This window comes from Oncorhynchus keta, chromosome 10 (assembly GCF_023373465.1).
Source record: "Oncorhynchus keta strain PuntledgeMale-10-30-2019 chromosome 10, Oket_V2, whole genome shotgun sequence".
Taxonomy (NCBI): domain Eukaryota; kingdom Metazoa; phylum Chordata; class Actinopteri; order Salmoniformes; family Salmonidae; genus Oncorhynchus; species Oncorhynchus keta.
In genome coordinates this window covers 33,448,207-33,466,658 of record NC_068430.1, presented here as the reverse complement: position 1 = coordinate 33,466,658, position 18,452 = coordinate 33,448,207, and the positions used below count along the sequence as shown (strand labels likewise).

General features: G+C 41.8%; 1 protein-coding gene and 1 long non-coding RNA gene across 3 annotated transcripts; one reads left to right on the top strand and one right to left on the bottom strand.

Moving 5' to 3' along the window:
• Positions 1 to 20: 20 nt before the first annotated feature.
• LOC118388543 (striatin-interacting protein 1 homolog) lies at positions 21 to 15,566 on the bottom strand. 2 transcript variants are annotated; one of them, XM_052526886.1, is made up of 21 exons: positions 15,485 to 15,566; positions 9,671 to 9,740; positions 9,496 to 9,570; positions 9,268 to 9,402; positions 9,005 to 9,125; positions 8,706 to 8,774; positions 8,502 to 8,608; positions 8,287 to 8,414; positions 8,025 to 8,207; positions 7,609 to 7,829; positions 7,399 to 7,464; positions 7,204 to 7,267; positions 5,093 to 5,164; positions 4,905 to 4,979; positions 4,705 to 4,802; positions 4,491 to 4,617; positions 4,208 to 4,308; positions 4,058 to 4,124; positions 3,771 to 3,875; positions 3,453 to 3,657; positions 21 to 3,258 (listed from the first exon to the last, which is right to left on the bottom strand). In XM_052526886.1, the coding sequence occupies exons 1-21, from the start codon at positions 15,488 to 15,490 to the stop codon at positions 3,011 to 3,013; spliced, it is 2,343 nt and encodes a 780-aa protein (XP_052382846.1). In that variant the 5' UTR covers positions 15,491 to 15,566; the 3' UTR covers positions 21 to 3,010. The 2 variants fall into 2 exon arrangements, with proteins under 2 accessions (XP_052382846.1, XP_035633622.1); XM_035777729.2 differs by lacking the exon at positions 15,485 to 15,566 and adding an exon at positions 14,238 to 14,490.
• On the top strand, positions 14,574 to 17,632 carry LOC127932204 (uncharacterized). The gene is made up of 2 exons (XR_008144533.1): positions 14,574 to 15,340; positions 15,516 to 17,632. It is a non-coding gene; the product is annotated as an uncharacterized LOC127932204 (long non-coding RNA).
• The last annotated feature ends 820 nt before the right edge of the window (positions 17,633 to 18,452 follow it).

Genomic DNA, 18,452 nt, shown 5'->3' with positions numbered 1-18,452 from the left:
CAAAACCTCCAAGAGAGTACTGAAAGAGCAAGTAAATCAAGGTTTATTGACAAAAGGCTTAGTCTTATTCTGTTATCACTGTGTATAAATAAAGCAAAAAAAGAGTTAATATATACAGTATGTATAAAGTCATACAATGCTAAACATATTGACATGATAAATAAGGGTTTTTCCAACATCCTAACATCATACGATGTCATAATTACATTTATCCATTTTAGATTCTCTCTTCAATAACCATTATAATAAATCAGGCTGATGTGGAGTCTGCTTGCCAGACTTCTCACATCTTTTAATTCTGTAATTCACTACCTTAGTTAAACCACGTAAGAGAGCAGCAGAAGGGTTCTGGAAACCTTGGTCTCAAAACATCCTCAGTTAAAAAGAAGTTGTATAAAAAGGTTTCTCACAAATCCCTCTCCCCTAAATTCTGCAAATTACAAAAAGTACAAGAACAAATTTACTAACCTACTTCAAAATATAAAATATATTTTACCAACACATTTCAAGAATGATTAAATAAAATAAAAAGTCAACTTGGAAAATCAATCAACTATTGAATAAGAAAATGGCATCTAGAACTATTCCATCTCAATTTATTGTTGGAAATAATACCTAGAGTGATTCTGATGTTATTTCATGTGAATGTAATATGTTTTTGTGAATGTGGGTTCCTCTGTCAAATACAATTTAGAAAACCACTCAGATTACATGAAGTGGCATTTCCCTTCTATGCTCCAGTTTGATCCTTCTGCTGTAATGGAGGTAATTGGTAACAAAGATATCAGCAGCAGGTCATGAGATTGGTGCCTCTCTGGTGAAATCAGTGTCTTCCTTGATTACTGAGCCTCTAAGGTAGATCTTCACCAAATCAATGCAAACTGGTATTGTTCCTAAAAAAAATGTAATTGCCAAAGTTATCCCCCCCTCTATAAAATCTGGGGATCCAAGATCTTTTACAATTCATCACCCAATATCTGTACTATGTTTTTCAGAAATCGTAGAAAAATTGGTGTATAAGAGAATGTTGAAAAAAAACATGGTTTGGTTCATCAGGCTTGCTTCCTAACTCTATACTATAGCTTAATTGACCCATATCTCATTACGGTAAAAAAAATTCTGGGCCGATACATATGCCTCGTACGTACAGAAATTACTCGTCATATAAAATACATTTGCAAGTCTAGCCACCTCCTCTAATTACCTTGCTCCATCTGCACCTTTGTTTAAGAAACTCAATATCTTGTCTATTTACATTAAGGTACGCCAATTATGCACTTTCATCTACATATACCTCCCAGTCAGTTACCTAAACCCGTTAACGGATTCTCCCCGGAAATTCTGAAATCCATCTACATAACGCAAGACACTGCGACAACCTTCACCCTCCCCACTGCCTCACATAGAGAATTCTCTATCAGATACAGAGGTACCATACTCTGGAATTCTTATGTTCACATTGCCAAACCTCATCATCCATCAATACGTTCAAGCGAAGACTGGGGGTCCACCTGATGAACCAAACTACCCAATAATCCACTCCATGTCTAACTCTCACACAGATGCACACACACAGTCTTGTATATCATGTTCAATTATAATTAATATGCTTTGTTTAACTGATGGAACATACTTTTTTATGTACTTATATTTTTCATAAAAGCCCTTTTGGGCTTCCAACCTCTCCAGCACACAGTTTCTACCATTCTTTGTTTTATCTGTACTGTTTCGTCTTTGGTGCAAATAAATAAAACCTAACACAAAAAAGCAATAGCGATGGTAAATTAGTATAAGCACAACACAATTATCTTAGAAATGAGGAGTTAGCAGGTGGGCATAATTGTTCCCTTGAGTAAAAAAAAAACATTAGCTAGTGAAGAGTGAGTGAGAACCACTTTCTTGCCTCACTCTCTCAAACATACTGTGCACACACAGAATTAAGATTTGTTTCCCAAGTTCTCAGCCAATACGGTTGTGTAGTGGCCAGCATGTGTTCCTGTTGCTTTCGGTTAAAACATTAGGCTGTAAATTCCATTAAAATGTCTTAATACCAATCTAAATTGTCTCCACCATGGTTGATAGAGGTGTGTGATTCATACAAGCCAACGGTCACTCAGTGAGAAGAGTACTAATGGAACATCAAAAGCCTGGTCAACAGGGGGTTATATCAGTAACCATAAGACATACTGTGTACACACACACACACACACACACAAACACACTCAAGCAACCCTTCCCTCACAAGCTCTCTTCCACACACACAAACACTTTATTTTGTACTTCCTAAGGGTTATAATAGTGTACTATAGTGCTTGAAAGGCAGAGTACTGCTCCGACAGCCAGGAGAGTGGCACCATGGCAGGTTGGATGTGTGGAGTTGTGTGTAAGTAACAGAATACAAAGGGTTTACATCCCCAACCATGGAGGTTAGACAAGGCTGATAAAACCTTTATCACTCTGTAAAGGTCCAGTTGAAAACTAGAAAAGGCTCTCCATGGGGTAAATCAAGACCTGGTTCACCTTGGCCGTGCGTGACACCACTCTCCAAATGGGATATGCAAAGAAACACATTTCCATTTCACCACACGCTTGTACAGGTTACACACTTGTACATGTGTGAAACAGGACAAATATAAGCACCCCCTATTTGCATTTTTTTTTTTAACAAGTTATCTAGTGCCTGGATTCAGATATTATAAATGATTGATCCAACTGTGAAGGGGTAATGCTAATGCGCATGGTCCACATTTAGGTGACTTAGCTGTTGACCCTCTAACTCTTGAATATCCCTTACTGACTGTTATTTTCTCTGCATGAGGTGACAACACAAGGATCGTTGTTGTTATGTCTGCGTAATTTTCAGAAACAAATGTAGTGCTCTATGAATACTGTAACACGTATGCTTTTTCAGCACTAAAATATGTGGAGATGTAGACTAGTGTTGCCACCTTGGGGAGGTGTGTTCAGAAAACCTTCCTATAGCACCACCTCCCACCACTCAGCCCTGTTATCATTGCAGAAGCTCCTCCCAGGATATGGGCTTGGAGAAGACTTCTCGCTCCAGCCAGAGGTCATAGTTCATCTGGAAATCCTCTGGAAGGTCGACGCGCTGTCCAAGAACGCTCTGCAGGCAGTTGTCCACGGGCAGGAAGTCAGGGTTCCTCTGGTTGTTGTCGTAGCGGCGGCTGTTGAAGCGCTCAATGTTGGCGCGCAGAGCACACTCCTCTGCCTGGAAGTCCCAGGGCCGCGCATCCAGGTCTGCCATCAAATAAACATAGAAGCTCATTACTTGGGGTTCTCTTTAAAACTTGACATACCCCAAGCTACATAGGGTGCTTACACTTAACAGTTCACAGTGGGGAAATATGAGGCTATCAATCATCATATCAATCACTGACTGAAAAACACAATGGACACTTTGTGGGTTGATTTTGGTGTTGACAGTGACTCACCGTTACCGTAGGCCCAGTCGTCATTGAGGCGATGGCGGACCTTCTGGTATATGGCAGACATGGTCTTCATGTTGCTCTTCCTCCACTGGCGGCCCAGGTACTTGGTTTGCACTTTGAGCAGCTTGAGGACGTACAGCTGCATCATGGCCTGTTTAACCTTCAACGCCCTCTTCAATATGGGAGCAGATTTGAACACCACCAGCATCTGACAGAGAAGTGCAAGGTATGCAATTATGATCTAAAATAATCCCAGATTGAGGTCTGTCCTAGTGCATAACAGTAACTGTATTGTTTTGGTTGGGTGGGTCTAGCCCTCACCATGGTTCTGGAGTGCTTCCACTTGGTCAGCTTGTTGAGGATCCTCAACAGGTTAATACAGGAGAACAGGTTCCTCCAGCAGAACTGGTTGTTGTCGCCAGCCTCCTGTAGAACACAGACAAACCAACCATTGGGTAACAACACCTCACCTCCAACCTTTGACTACTGTAACATTTCCATTAGGTACAATGGTGAGTCCCCCTTCTACAAAAACATTGCCCGGGCATTTGAGTTCAGATATTACAATCAGTATTTTATTTATGTGAGGGATGGAGTGTGAAACTTACCAAACTCTCTGCAGTAAGTTCAGGGAGCTCATGCACCACACAGTAAGGGAAGTCCAGCACAGAAATACTGCAGGAAAGAGAATGAGAGGTGATTACCAAAAGGGTCTCAGATAATCAGAGTCTTGGAACAGCTCAAATTCCCCAACGTACCTGTTCTTGGCTGTGATGTAAGAAATTATGTTCTGGTTGAAGAACTTGAGAATGAGAGGAATACAGTTGGCAAACACCAGGTGCTGAGCCATGTACTCAAACTGTCAAATTAAATAAATAAAAAGAAACAGAAGGGTAAGGGAAGGCCAGTCAAGTGTATGGTGCTTGTGAGAAATGACCACTCCTATTAAATGGTTATCAATACTTGGTAGATGAGGCTAATTCAGGGTTTTGAGAGTTTGCCTGTCTGTGGTGGTAGTGGTTGAGTGTCTGTTGCCAGTACCTGGTAGACGTGATTGAGTTTGAAGTGTTTGAGAAGCAGCAGCAGGATGGCAGAGATGGCCTTAACAATGATCTCCTTGTGGCGGTTAACATCCACACCAAGCTTCATGCTCTGGAGCACCGTGGTCCTGCAGATACAGTATTCAAATAATAAAACCCTTTCAGTTGGAACTCAACAGAATACAGCCCCCTTTCAAATCAAACAATTGACTCACGGCATCTCTTCAGGCAGCACATCTGCCAGGATGTTGATGGAGTCTGTCTTGGCCTTGGAGGTGGGGGCAGCAGCTAGCAGGATCTTCAGCAGGGCAATCTGAGAGGGAGAAGAGTCACAGGTCAATTCTGCCAATGTTTAGAGGTCATAGAAATGCACTGGAAACCTAGATTCAGTATACAAGAGGAGCAGAACACTCACCATGTACTGAGGCAAGCTGGGAAGAATGCCCTGGTATAGCAGCTCAGTGGAGCACATCTCCACATCCTCTTCCCCCTATAAACAAACACAAAACATGCAAAAAAATGTTTTTTAAATTAAACACATTGCCCTTTCTCTAGGACAGTGATATTCCAACATACATTTCAGTGATATGCAATGGCACTCACCCCCGACAGTGGAGTTTTCTGAAACTCATCCTCCTTGGCAATCTGAATCTCAGCTATAGAGATGTACTTATGCTGCAAGGAAATAGAAACAACTGTCATTGTAAAGAATTCCCACTGCCAGTGGTGCTCTTATCACAGCTCACTCCACCCATCCCCCGATGCTGCCAGAGAGACTGGGGGTTAACACTATAGAATTGCTATAGCTGTCATTTAGACTGCTCATGACTTTCATTATTTTATTTCGGACATTTTTTAAGTCATGCCCCATCCGTCCTTGACTTTTCCTATTATAAATCTATAACACAGTTGTTTAAATCTTAATTCACAAACAGAACTGGGCTTATAACCAGTTTTAGTGCATGTCCTTTTTTAATGGTTTTCTCCCCATTATTGCCTTTGTGATGATTTTCACTATTTATCAAGCACACTTAGCACTTATAATGATGTTTAGGCTACTGATGCTTTCCATTAGACCGTGCACCTTGATGGTTGGGGTAGGATACTTTTCTTATTTTGTTGTTATAAAAAGAAGCTGTTAGCGCTTTTCAACACATATATGCGTTCTATTTCATAGTTGTAACAAACGCAATTCACAAATAAAATGAACACTTGAATTTGTGTTTTTACAGATAGCCTACAGTAAGATAAACCAGTGGTCCCAAACAGGGGTACTAAGACCACGAGGGATACTTTAGAAGAATCATGAGACCATAGGCCTACTGGTAAAATTCACAATTAAGTTGATAATTTTGATAACTAAAAAAAAAACACAGATTGGAGTCTTGAAAAAAAAAAAAAAAATTATACAACTATATCGTTTCCCAACCTTTTTCAGTTACTGTACCATCCAACTCCCCACCACTGAGATAAACTAATGAAAATACTATAGTCGTGTTTATAAAAAATAAAATACATTTTTAAAAGTTTTCAAATGTTACATAAGACATTCATAAACACAACCAAATCATTATTTTTATGATAGCATAAATAGAATGTATTAATTACACTGTTATAACGTTATTAGTAGCTTGAAGGAGGGCCCCTTGAGACCCAGTGGTTCTAGTGTTAATAAACCTGCCCCTCAAAATCCCAGTGACATCTGTGACCAGGCCACTGATCGGTTGCTAGGGTCAGGTTGCTAGATGGCAGGACACCAGACAGCCCTTCAGCTTCCTCAGTCTCTGTCCAAGTGGACACGTGTGATGGAGTGTGGATTATTTTAAATCACATAGCCTACAGTCGGAAGGCCCGCAATTTGGGCAACGCGGAAGGCAAGTATCAAATAGAGATGACTGTTGAGTTGCGACTGTCAGTGAAAAGCAGAGAGATTGAGCCAAGCATATCGCAACATAAAAAAATACAATTGCAGAAAAACAGTTTGGGAAGCAAATAGCTATCGCTGTAAAGAGATGACAATAAAGACTTTAATCTGTCTTTTAGTTTAAAAATTCTCAACTTAATTGAGCGACTAGTAAGTAGCCTCGTATCTTATTGGCACTAGCTGAGAACATCGGCCATATCCCCAGTGAGTGTGCATATTCACTGTCTTTATCATTGGGTCAGTGCCACTTTTGTTTGTTTTTGGACAATAATTTCCTCCTCCAGGTTAGATGGACGTCATATTGTGTGTCTCCCCTTATCATTGGCCAATTATATGGATGAAACAACGTTTTCATTGATCTGTTTGTCAGTGTCAGCAGAGTAGGATACTGTGTAATTTTTGTAGTATTAAAGAACAATTCTGCTAATGTCTCCATTCATATAAAGTATAGTAGAATTGCATGAAATGTGTTTATAAAAGGCCAACAAGAGGCCTATAGCCTCAATGTGCTGCATTGAACAGTATTTTTTGCAAACAATGATTGAGTTGTATTATTAGCCTAAATTATGACTTTCCAATCTAATTATCACATTAGTAATAGTCGGCCATCTTACATAGAGTACTTTCACCACTGCTTATCCATCTGACTGGAAAAGGTGAAAGTGCGTCAGAGACCAGCCCAACTGGAGAATGGCTCTTTCAGGCATAATGCAGCAATATTATGCAATATCTAGAAAATGTATCCATGTTTCACAATGTTTGAGACTTGTTGAGTACTGTATAATATAACCTGCTTCAAGGTTCTGATGCTTTCATGGATGGGTCTGGGTAGGCCGACAACTGTATCTGTGTCACTGCAATACAAATACAGAAATAACCATGAAATCTAGGTCAAGGATCCTCGAAAAGAAACAACATTAAAATGGATTAAATCTCTAGAAGATTTCATCTCTATTAATGAAAAAAAGACACCAACTGAACTTACTTTCCAAGCGTATAGCCGATAAATTTGCTTCTACTTGATTCCAGGAAATGTTCTATGTCCTTTTCCCTGTAAAAACATTAAACAAAAAACTCTAGTCATAAACTTTAGGAACACTATACAAGACACATAAAATAACAAAGCACATATATAGAAACAGCACTAATCTTCAGCAAATGTCTCCCTGATGTCTCACTCAGCCCCAGACTGTACCTGACTTTGGGGGCCCAAGGCAGGCCCTTGGGGAAGTTCACCCTCTCTGAGGTGGGGTGTAGGATGGGTGGGGGCATGACCTCATCCCGTTCCATGGGAAAAGGCTCCGCCTCCATGGAGTTGTCATTGTCATCGTTGTCGTCCTCATCTTCACGAGGTTCATCTGACTTGTAGGGGTCCTTCTCATTGAAGGCGTCCAGGTTGTCCTGTTTTATTAGGGACTGTAAGAAAAAAAAAAAAAAAAATATGCCATTTAGCAGACGCTTTTATCCAAAGCGACTTACAGTCATGTGTGCATACATAAGAGAGAGGAGGAGTATTTTTCAAATAAGCCTTACACAATAGTACATTGAGCAGGTGTTAAACAGGGGGAGGCGTAACTTTTGTGTGCCGCATTGAGACGTGGTAGAGGTTACCTTGTGTTCACGGCGTGCCCTTTTCTGCTGCTGTTCGATGAGGTCAGAGGCAGATGCGGGGGGCGAGGCTGCCCTCATGCTCCTGATGACCCGGATGCTGTCCTCTGGGAGGGGGGGCAGGCGAAGGTCCTCCCGCTTACGCACCTTAATGTTCTGGAGCTGCTCAAACCCCCCGAGGGTGAACTGGGGCAGAGGAGAGGACATGTTGTAAATTGGATATGCAAGCCAAAATCCACGAAATATGATAAAATCTCTCTCTCACCAGTATGCTCTTCCACAGCAGCATCAGAACCTTCTTCATGGGGAAGTGGGGGGCGTGACCACTGCAGAACTTCGTCACCATACCAAAGAGCATGACAGAGATGGGCTCGTTGTTGTACAGAGGAGAGCCTGGGAGAGAGAGGGGAAATAGAAAAGACTAGTTATAAACTACTCCTTGACAAAACCCTTCTATCTAATAGAAACACACACTCCTACCCAGCTCTGTTTTAAAGGTCTCCCTGGTGGCCCTCCACTCAGGTGAGTCGGCTGGGTCCTCCTGCTGGATGGTCACCACCATCAGATACATGATGTTGAGCAGCACCCTGGGGAACCAGAAAAACACAGCAGCATCAGAGGGGGACTCCCATACACTGGTGTTTAACTATATAGAGCTGCAGGAAAGTCAGTGTCTAATCTTACCTGAGGTCTGTGCTGTCAGCCAAGGAGATTGCTGGCTTTCTGACTGCACTGCTACAGGCAGCACTGTTACTGTGTGTGAGAGTGAGTGAGTGAGTGAGTGAGTGAGTGAGTGAGTGAGTGAGTGAGTGAGTGAGTGAGTGAGTGAGTGAGTGAGTGAGTGAGAGTGAGAGAGTGAGAGAGAGAGAGGGGTTGAAAAGAGGAAAGAAAGAATCAGCAACCTGATTTTGAACACATTTTGTGTAGCAATGAAACTCCTCCCAAAAACAATGACATCTCACTGATTTGTAGTTCCAACTTACTCAACCTCCATGTTGAGCAGCTCCACAAGGGCCGTGAAGGTGCCAACATCCAGCAGCAGGAAGATGTTATACCTCATCCAGTGCTGCACTTCTGCCTCAGAGCTGCACTCCGCAAATGTCCCTGTAGAGCCACAGGTGGGAAACATGACTTTAGTGCTGAAACACTGTTTGCTTACTGCATCACTATAAAAACATACGGAAACAGCTGTCTCTTCTCAGGCTTCTTTAGTCACAGCAGGCTACTAAACCTGCTGAGAACTTACCCTGAACCATGTAGAGGATTGCCCTAGACACCTTCAGCCTCTTCTCCCTGGTGATCACCTCCAGGCCGTCAAGTAGACGCATGGCGTGAGCTCTGTGTTGAGCCACATCCAGCTCGGTCCATTTCTTGTCAGACACTGAGACAGGGCAGAAGCAAAACACTCTCAGTAAGAGGTACTGTATAACCACATTTGAGGAAGACAATGCATTCAAGTCGAAAAGGTGCATACCATGAGTTCGGAATTCCTCCTCGAAGCATTTTCTGTTGAGAAGAAATTCTGGTCCTTCAGTGTAACTGTATAGCTCTGGAGAAGAGATGTAGGCATAGCTGGTACCAAATTCACAAGAGAACCTGTCACAGAGGTCAGTATTTAAAGCAATAAGGAGTGTCCAGTAATACCTCACCTGACAGTTCAGCAGACCACTTGTCTGTATCTGCATACTCAAACTCAAGGTCTGGAGACTCAGAGAAGCCCTGTGTTGGAGCACAGACACAAATACAGTGCATTCTGAAAGGATTAAATTGTTCGTTTTTTTCTCCTCAATCTGCTGCACACAATACCACATAATGACAAAGCAAAAACAGGTTATTAGAAATTTTAGCAAATGTATTAAATATAAAAAAGTATTCAGACCCGTGGCTCAGTACTTTGTTGATGCAAATTTGGCAGTGAGTATAGCACACCTGTATTTGGGGAGTTTCTCACATTCTTCTTAGCAGATCCCTTGGACTGCGCCGTTCATCTTTCCCTCGAGCCTAACTAGTCTCCCAGTCCCTGCCACTGAAAAACATCCCCACAGCTTGACGCTGCCACCACCATGCTTCACCGTAGGGATGGTTCCAGGTTTCCTCCAGAAGTGACACTTGGCATTCAGGCCAAAGGGTTCAATCTTAGCTTCATCAGACCAGAAAATCTTGTTTCTCATGGTTTGAGAGTCCTTTCGGTGCCTTTTGGCAAACTCCAAGCGGGCTATCAAGTGCCTTTTACTGAGGAGTGGCTTCCTTCCTTCTGGCCACTGCCATAAAGGCCTGATTCATGGAGTGCTGCAGAGGTGGTTGTTCTTCTGGAAGGTTATCTCATCTAAACAGAGAAACCCTGGAGCTCTGTCAGAGTGATCATCAGGTTCTTGGGCACCTCCCTGACAAAGGCCCTTCTCCCCCGACTGCTCAGTTTGGCCGGGCGGCCAGCACTAAGAAGACTGCTGGTGGTCCCAAACTTGTTCCATTTAAGAATGATGGAGGCCACAGAGTTTTTGGGGACCTTCAAGGCGGCAAAAACATTTTGGTACCTTTCTACAGATCTGTGCCTCGACACAATGCTGTCTCAGAGCTCTATGGACAATTCCTTTGACCTCATGGCTTGGTTTTTGCTCTGACATGCACTGCCAACCATGGGAATAGGCTGGTGTGTGCCTTTCCAAATCATGTCCAATCAATTGAATTTACCACAAGTGGACAATCAAGTTGTAGAAACATCTCAAGGGTGATCAATGGAAACAGGATGCACCTGAGCTCAATTTCAAGATTCATAGCAGAGGGTCTGAATACTTAAGGAAATAAGGTATTTGTTTTTTTATTTTTAATAAATGTGCAAACACTTCTAAAAACCTGTTTTAGCTTTGTCATTATGGGGTATTGTGTGTAATTTGAAGAGGAAAAAAATAAACGTAATCAATTTTAGAATAAGGCTGTAACGTAACATGATTTTTATTTCAACTTTATTTAACCAGGTAGGCCAGTTGGAAACAAATTCTCATTTACAACTGTGACCAGGCCAAGATAAAGCAAAGCAGTGCGACAAAAAACAACACAGTTACACATGGGATAAACAAACGTACAGCCAATAACACAATAGAAAAATCTATATACAGTGTGTGCAAATGTATTAAGATTAGGGAGGTACCACAATAAATAGGGCATAGTGGCAAAATAATTACAATTTAGCATTAACACTGGAGTGATAGATGTGCAGATGATGATGTGCAAGTAGAGATACTGGGATGCAAAAGAGAAACAAAAAAACAATATGGGGATGAGGTAGTTTGGTGGGCTATTTACAGATGGGCTGTGTACAGCTAAAGCAATCGGTAAACTGCTCTGACAGGGTCTCCAACTTTAGTGATTTTTGCAATTTGTTCCAGTCATTGGCAGCAGAGAACTGGAAAGAAAGGTGGCCAAAGGAGGTGTTGGCGTTGGGGATGACCAGTGAGATATACCTGTTGGAGCACGTGCTACGGGTGGGTGTTGCTATGGTGACCAGTGAGCTGAGATAAGGCGGGGCATTACCGATAAGAATTGTAGATGACCTGGAGTCAGTGGGTTTGGCAACGAATATGTAGTGAGGACCAGCCAACGAGAGCATACAGGTCGCAGTGGTGGGTAGTATATGGGGCTTTGTAGATAAAACAGATGGCACTGTGATAGACTGCATCCAACTTGCTGAGTAGAGTGTTGGAGGTTATTTTGTAAATGACATCGCCAAAGTCAAGGATCAGTAGGATAATCAGTCTAACGAGGGTATGTTTGGCAGCATGAGGGAAGGAGGCTTTATTGTGAAATAGGAAGCCGATTTTCGATTTTATTTTGGTTTGGAGATGCTTAATGTGAGTATGGAAGGATAGTTTACAGTCTAAACAGACACCTAGGTATTTGTAGTTGTCCAAATATTCTAAGTCATAACCGTCCAGAGTAGTGATGCTTGGCGGGCAGGCAGCGATCGGTTGAAGATCATGCATTTAGTTTTACTAGCATTTAAGAGCAGTTGGAGGCCACGGAAGAAGTATTGTACATTGAAGCTCGTTTGGAGGTTTGTTAACACAGTGTCCAAAGAAGGGCCAGATGTATATAAAATGGTGTTGTCTGCGTAGAGGTGGATCAGAAAATCACCAGCAGCAAGAGCGACATCATTGATATATATATATATATACAGAGAAAAGAGTCGTCCCGAGAATTGAACCCTGTGGCACCCCCATAGACTGCCAAAGATCCGGACAACAGGCCCTATGATTTGACACACTGAACTCTATCTGAGAAGTAGTTGGTAAACCAGGCGAGGCAGTCATTTGAGAAACCAATGCTATTGAGTATGTCGATAAGAATGCGGTGATAGACAGAGTCGAAAGCCTTAGCCAGGCAGATGAACACGGCTGCACAGTATTGTCTTTTATCCATGGCTGTTATGATATCGTTTAGGACCTTGAGTGCGGCTGAGGTGTACCCATGACCAGCTCGAAACCAGATTGCATAGTGGAGAAGGTACGGTGGGCTTCAAAATGGTCGGTGATCTGTTTGTTAACTTGGCTTTCAAAGACTTTAGAAAGGCAGGGTAGGATGGATATAGGTCTGTAGCAGTTTGGGTCTAGAGTGTCTCCTCCTTTGAAGAGGGGGATGACCGCGGCAGGTTTCCAATATTTAGGGATCTCAGACGATAAGAAAGAGAGGTTGAACAGGCTAGTAATAGGAGTTGCTACAATTTTGGCGGATAATTTTAGAAAGAGAGGGTCCAGATTGTCTAGTCCAGCTGATTTGTAGGGGTCCAGATTTTGTTGCTCTTTCAGAACATCAGCTATCTGGATTTGGGTGAAGCGGGGGGACTTGAGCAAGTTTCTGCGGGGGGTGCAGAGCTGTTGGCCCGGGGTAGGGGTAGCCAGGTGGAAAGCATGGCCAGCCATAGAAAAATGCTTATTGAAATTCTCAATTATCGCAGATTTATCGGAGGTGACAGTGTTTTCTAGCCACAGTGAAGTGGGCAGCTGGGAGGAGGTGCTCTTATTCCCCATAGACTTTAGTGTCCCAAAACCTTTTGGAATTAGTGCTACAGGATGCAAATTTCTGTTTGAAAATGCTAGCCTTTGCTTTCCTAACTGACTATGTATATTTGTTTCTGACTTCCCTGTAAAGTTGCATATCGCGGGGTCCATTCGATGCTAATGCAGTACGCCACAGGATGTTTTTGTGCTGGTCAAGGAGGGTCAAAGCTGGAGTGAACCAAGGGCTATATCTGTTCTTAGTTCTAGCTTCTTTTTTTTTTTAAATGGGGCATGCTTATTTAAGATGGTGAGGAAAGCATTTTTAAAGAACCAGACATCCTCTACTGACAGGTTGAGGTCAATATCCTTCCAGGATACCCAGGCCAGGTCGATTAGAAAGGCCTGCTCACTGAAGTGTTTGGGAGCGTTTGACCTCAATACTTGCCGAAAGCACTGTACCTCGTACATCTGCACATTAATCTGGTACTGGTACTCCCTGTATATAGCTCAATTTTTGTGTGTATTTTGTTTTATTCCTCGTGTTTACTCAATGTTCTAGTAGTGTAATATGAGTAAATTCAAGTGGGTGGCTGGCACATAGCGTTACCATTTTAATTTTAAAAATCTACATTGTTGGGAAGGGTTCTTATATGTACACGGTAAAGTCTACACTAGTTGTATTCGGTGTATGTGACAAATAACATTTGATTTTACAGTGTGTATTTTGCAATTGTGAAATGATTTTTGATGTGATTATGTAGAGAGCAGGGATTTAGCTATGTGAGACTCGACACACAGGTTATTTTGCTGTATTGGCTTCCAGAGAGAATTCTAATTTAAATAGAACGTGTTAAATCCTTGGATTATAAAGGAGTAACGTTAGGCTCATTTAGTCCATTATTAAGCTAGCCACCTAACTAACTACTGTAGTTACTAGTCGGTAAAGTAAACTAACGTTAGCTGGTTAACGTTGGACAAGTGGCCGTTTCAAATTCAGGGATAATCATTCTAATATCGTATTTTTGTTACAGAGAGGTCGCTATACTTCAGAACAGTTGTAATGGGTAAAAACGGACTGGGGGGCTCAATAATTAAATTAACGTTAGCTAGCAGCAGGTATCGGCTAGTAAATTTGCTAATTTAGCTAGTTCTAGCTAGGATTGTTGACAGCACAAACACGATGCAGAACGTACTTCAATAAACCATCACTTTTCTTCCTTACCTCCGAGTCTTTTCTCTGATTACGGACAAATTCACCCCTACTTTTGTTGGGTAACATAGCCCTCTGTTTGTTGATAATCAATCCACCACTATTACCACCAACGTCCATCTCTGATTCAATAACAAAATCAGTTTCGAAACCCAGAGGCGCAACATCGCGAGACTTCGGGGAACGCTTTGGAAACAGACCAGACTGGTGTTTGGGGTTTGAGAAGGAAACATTCTTCCTTAGTTGTTATTTTTTTCCAAATCTAAAGGCACAACCTAGACTCGAGATAATGTCCTAAGTAGTCGAACATTTTATTACTCCAACCCCGTGGAGGTGACAAACTCACACGTTTTATTTTCGTCAAAAACAACTTTATATCGAAGGAGTGGCTTTGATTTGACGGCCTGCACTTGAGCATTTCATTGTGTTTCTACGCATGAGTTTAGCTAGCCAACGATTGTGGAGAGATGTTCTGCTTGGATTCTTTACCAACGATAGGAATACGCTGAAACATTTTTATGTAATTGATTTCATTATTCTTTTGGCCAAATTTCATATTCACAAATGTAAATTTGCAAACAAAAAAACATTTTTCTTACCCTACAAAAATAAATTGAACTCTATTTTAAGACAATTAAATACTAACAAAAAAGCTGTTAGTTATAAGTGTATGTATGTCCCTTAAGGTCCTTGTGTAATGTGATATTGTACCCCCTAGCTCAATTGTCCATTGTATATCATCTATATATACTTGTGTTCCCTCATGTACTTTCTGTATTGATTTGTTGTTAATAACAAACTAAAATAATAATAAGTTTAGCTAGCCAACGTCGCCATGACATCGCCTACAACTTCTACAAGCGTGATTGGCGATTGCTATTGGAAGGGCAGATTTACTGTATCTTCATACTGCCTTTGACAAAGTTCTTCTTCTTCGTATGGCTTTCCGGCAGACTAGACGCTTTCTTTAGTGTCTGTCTTTCACAGGTCGAAGTGTGAATTGTACATTTGTCACCAATAAAGGGAAAACGAGAAGAATAAATCGCACCACCATCGAACCCAGAGGTTCCCAACCAGCGGTACTCGGACCTCTTGCGACCCGTCATTCAGTGCAGGTGAGGCAGAGACACATTTTTAGCCCCCCAAAATAATATATTGCCTAGTTGCATGTTATTTTGGCATTAATACGTGCCACATATCAATTTGCAAACAATGTAAAAAATAATAATATATATAATTGAGTTAATAAACCTACATACAAACATGGTCTCTTTTGTTTTCTTGAGTAAGGCAGCTCCAAAATGCAGGTGTTTCAGACTAGCTCAGCGCTGTGGTGGTGGGGCAGCCAGCAGAAAATACAGAGCGTTGTGCCGTGATTGGCCCAGTGTTCTGTCACTCATGGGGACTTTACGTCACTGCCAAGTGTAAGAGGAGGTGGCTGCTGCCATAGAAGTGCCCATCCAAGAAGGCTCAAGGTCATTGGCTACAGATAAAATGACTTCAAATCACGTTATGTACAGTAGCTTTGATTGGACTGATCATGTCAACATCATACCTTCAAAATCTTAGCTAGCAGTCATCAAGAGAAATTATAGATAACGCATCGGTGCTCATCGGCCATTGGACATAAACATTACACTCAAGTGGTTTCGAAGGAATCAATGACAGTGGCTGTGTGTTCCCAAATCTGGGTTTAAGAGGCTCTTTTCCCAGTTTAAAATGATAAACATTCAACATTGGCCATGCTGTCAACGAAGCAAGATTTGTGCTGAGGTCAAAACAACTGTTGACTTGGAAGACCGCCACACCACCTTCCTGCACAACGATGTGAGTCCAAAAATGTATTGTATGCTGCTTCATACATTATGTAATATGCCAGGGAGATATATATACTGTAGCTAAGAAAGTAATATTAAGTGTATGTTGTGTAGTAACATGTTAGTAGCCCATTTTCCTCACCCTAAAAATTTGGCCTATTTATCCCTCGTAATTTCGCCTATTGTTCTGACTGTTCTTCTGTAGCCTATAACCTGTTTTAGAGAAATGTCATCATTGAATATTGTCTGCTTGTATGCACCCTTTATTTATCCTCTGGTTCTAACTTGGTGTACAGGGAGAGCACTGTAAGAACGGCTCATGTTCTGAATTCTGTCGCTGTACATTTCAAAAGTGCTAAACAAATAGTTATATTGACTAAAGTTCGACCTAGCTCGCTCAATGTCTTAATCGAAATTACTGGATTGCCTCTTATCCGCTTGTCGTGTCTTTATGCCATAATATAGTTTGTACATCTGAATTGTCATTAGAAACCACATTTGTTTTAGCAAGTCAGCCATATCAGCTATGTTTTTTTAGAAAGCAGTAAATGAGGCTGAATGAACTGTTTTGCTGCCAGACAAGGCTCCGCTGATAGCCAGGTGTAGCAGTGGTAAGATGTTAGGACAGCTTTATGTAGGCCCTAACAGTTTGGGGGCACCGTTTGTCACCGTTATAGTACAATTAATGTATTGTTTAGTGTTGTGTAGTGGCTTTCCTGGCATGCATTCCATTTAATTTAAACATTTTCACTGAATAGGACCCCTTGGTTCACTGGGCCTGTCCACAGGGGGTACTGGTACTTGAGAAGACTCATGAGACCTGTCGTGTCTTTGGCTATGCCGGATTAAGTGATATGACATGCAATTCTATACAATCCTTTCTGAGCTAATCATGTAAATGTAATTAACTAGATAGTCGGGGCACCACAAAATAATATTTATAGAGCTGTTATCTTCCGAATAAACTCTTAAAGACCTAGTCATATTTTCTAATCGTCACCTGTCCGGGGGTGTCCTCGGATGGGGCCACAGTGTCTCCTGACCCCTCCTGTCTCAGCCTCCAGTATTTATGCTGCAGTAGTTTATGTGTCAGGGGGCTAGGGTCAGTTTGTTATATCTGGAGTACTTCTCCTGTCCTATTCGGTGTCCTGTGTGAATTTAAGTGTGCTCTCTCTAATTCTCTCTTTCTCTCTCTCTGAGGACCTGAGCCCTAAGACCATGCCTCAGGACTACCTGACATGATGACTCCTTGCTGTCCCCAGTCCACCTGGCCGTGCTGCTGCTCCAGTTTCAACTGTTCTGCCTTATTATTGGACCATGCTGGTCATTTATGAACATTTGAACATCTTGGCCATGTTCTGTTATAATCTCCACCCGGCACAGTCAGAAGAGGACTGGCCACCCCACATAGCCTGGTTCCTCTCTAGGTTTCTTCCTAGGTTTTGGTCTTTCTAGGGAGTTTTTCCTAGCCACCGTGCTTCTACACCTGCATTGCTTGCTGTTTGGGGTTTTAGGCTGGGTTAATGTACAGCACTTTGAGATATCACCTGATGTACGAAGGGCTATATAAATAAATTGGATTTGATTTGATTTGATTTAGTTCAGTCTCATCTGAAAGTTGTACATTCTTGGTTATCTTCACGAACCCTGGCTAACAAGTTGAATCAGCAATACAAAATTGGGTTTAGTTATTTATTTACAAAATACCTAACTAATCACACATAATTACATATACACAGAATTAATTATACCTTGATTACAAATGACATCATAAAGGAAAACTTCCCTAGCGGGTGGAACAGATATGACAGCTGGTTACACAAAAGAAAAGGGGCTGGGTTTGAGTGAAAGAGCGGGAAGACTGAGGAACAAAAGGGAGAAGCTGTGCTATCATAAATATAGTATCTTATGCATTCTAAATTACCGCCCATTTGGAAAAGGAAAATGCAATAAATATTTACTCTGAGATGCGCTTCGGTAGATTGGTGGTAGATGGGAGGCCGTGTTGCCAAACCGAGTCCTTTGTCCTTTGAAGAATGTCTCTGGTGGTCAATTGAATACGTTGTAGTAACGTCGTTGTGTGGTAGACGGGATACCCTGTCTGTTCTTTCCTAGCCCGCGTTTGCAGCAGCTGTTGTTCACTAAAACAATAGTGGTCCTAAAATGGAGCCTTGAGGAACACCGAAATGTACAGTTGATTTGTCAGAGGACAAACCATCTACAGAGACAAACTGATATCTTTCTGTCAGATAAGATCAAAACCAGGCCATAACTTGTCCGTGTAGACCAATTTGGGTTTCCAATCTCTCCAAAAGAATGTGGTGATCGATGGTATCAAAAGCAGCATTAAGGTCTAGGAGCACGAGGACAGATGCAGAGCCTCGGTCTGACTCCATTAAAATGTAATTTA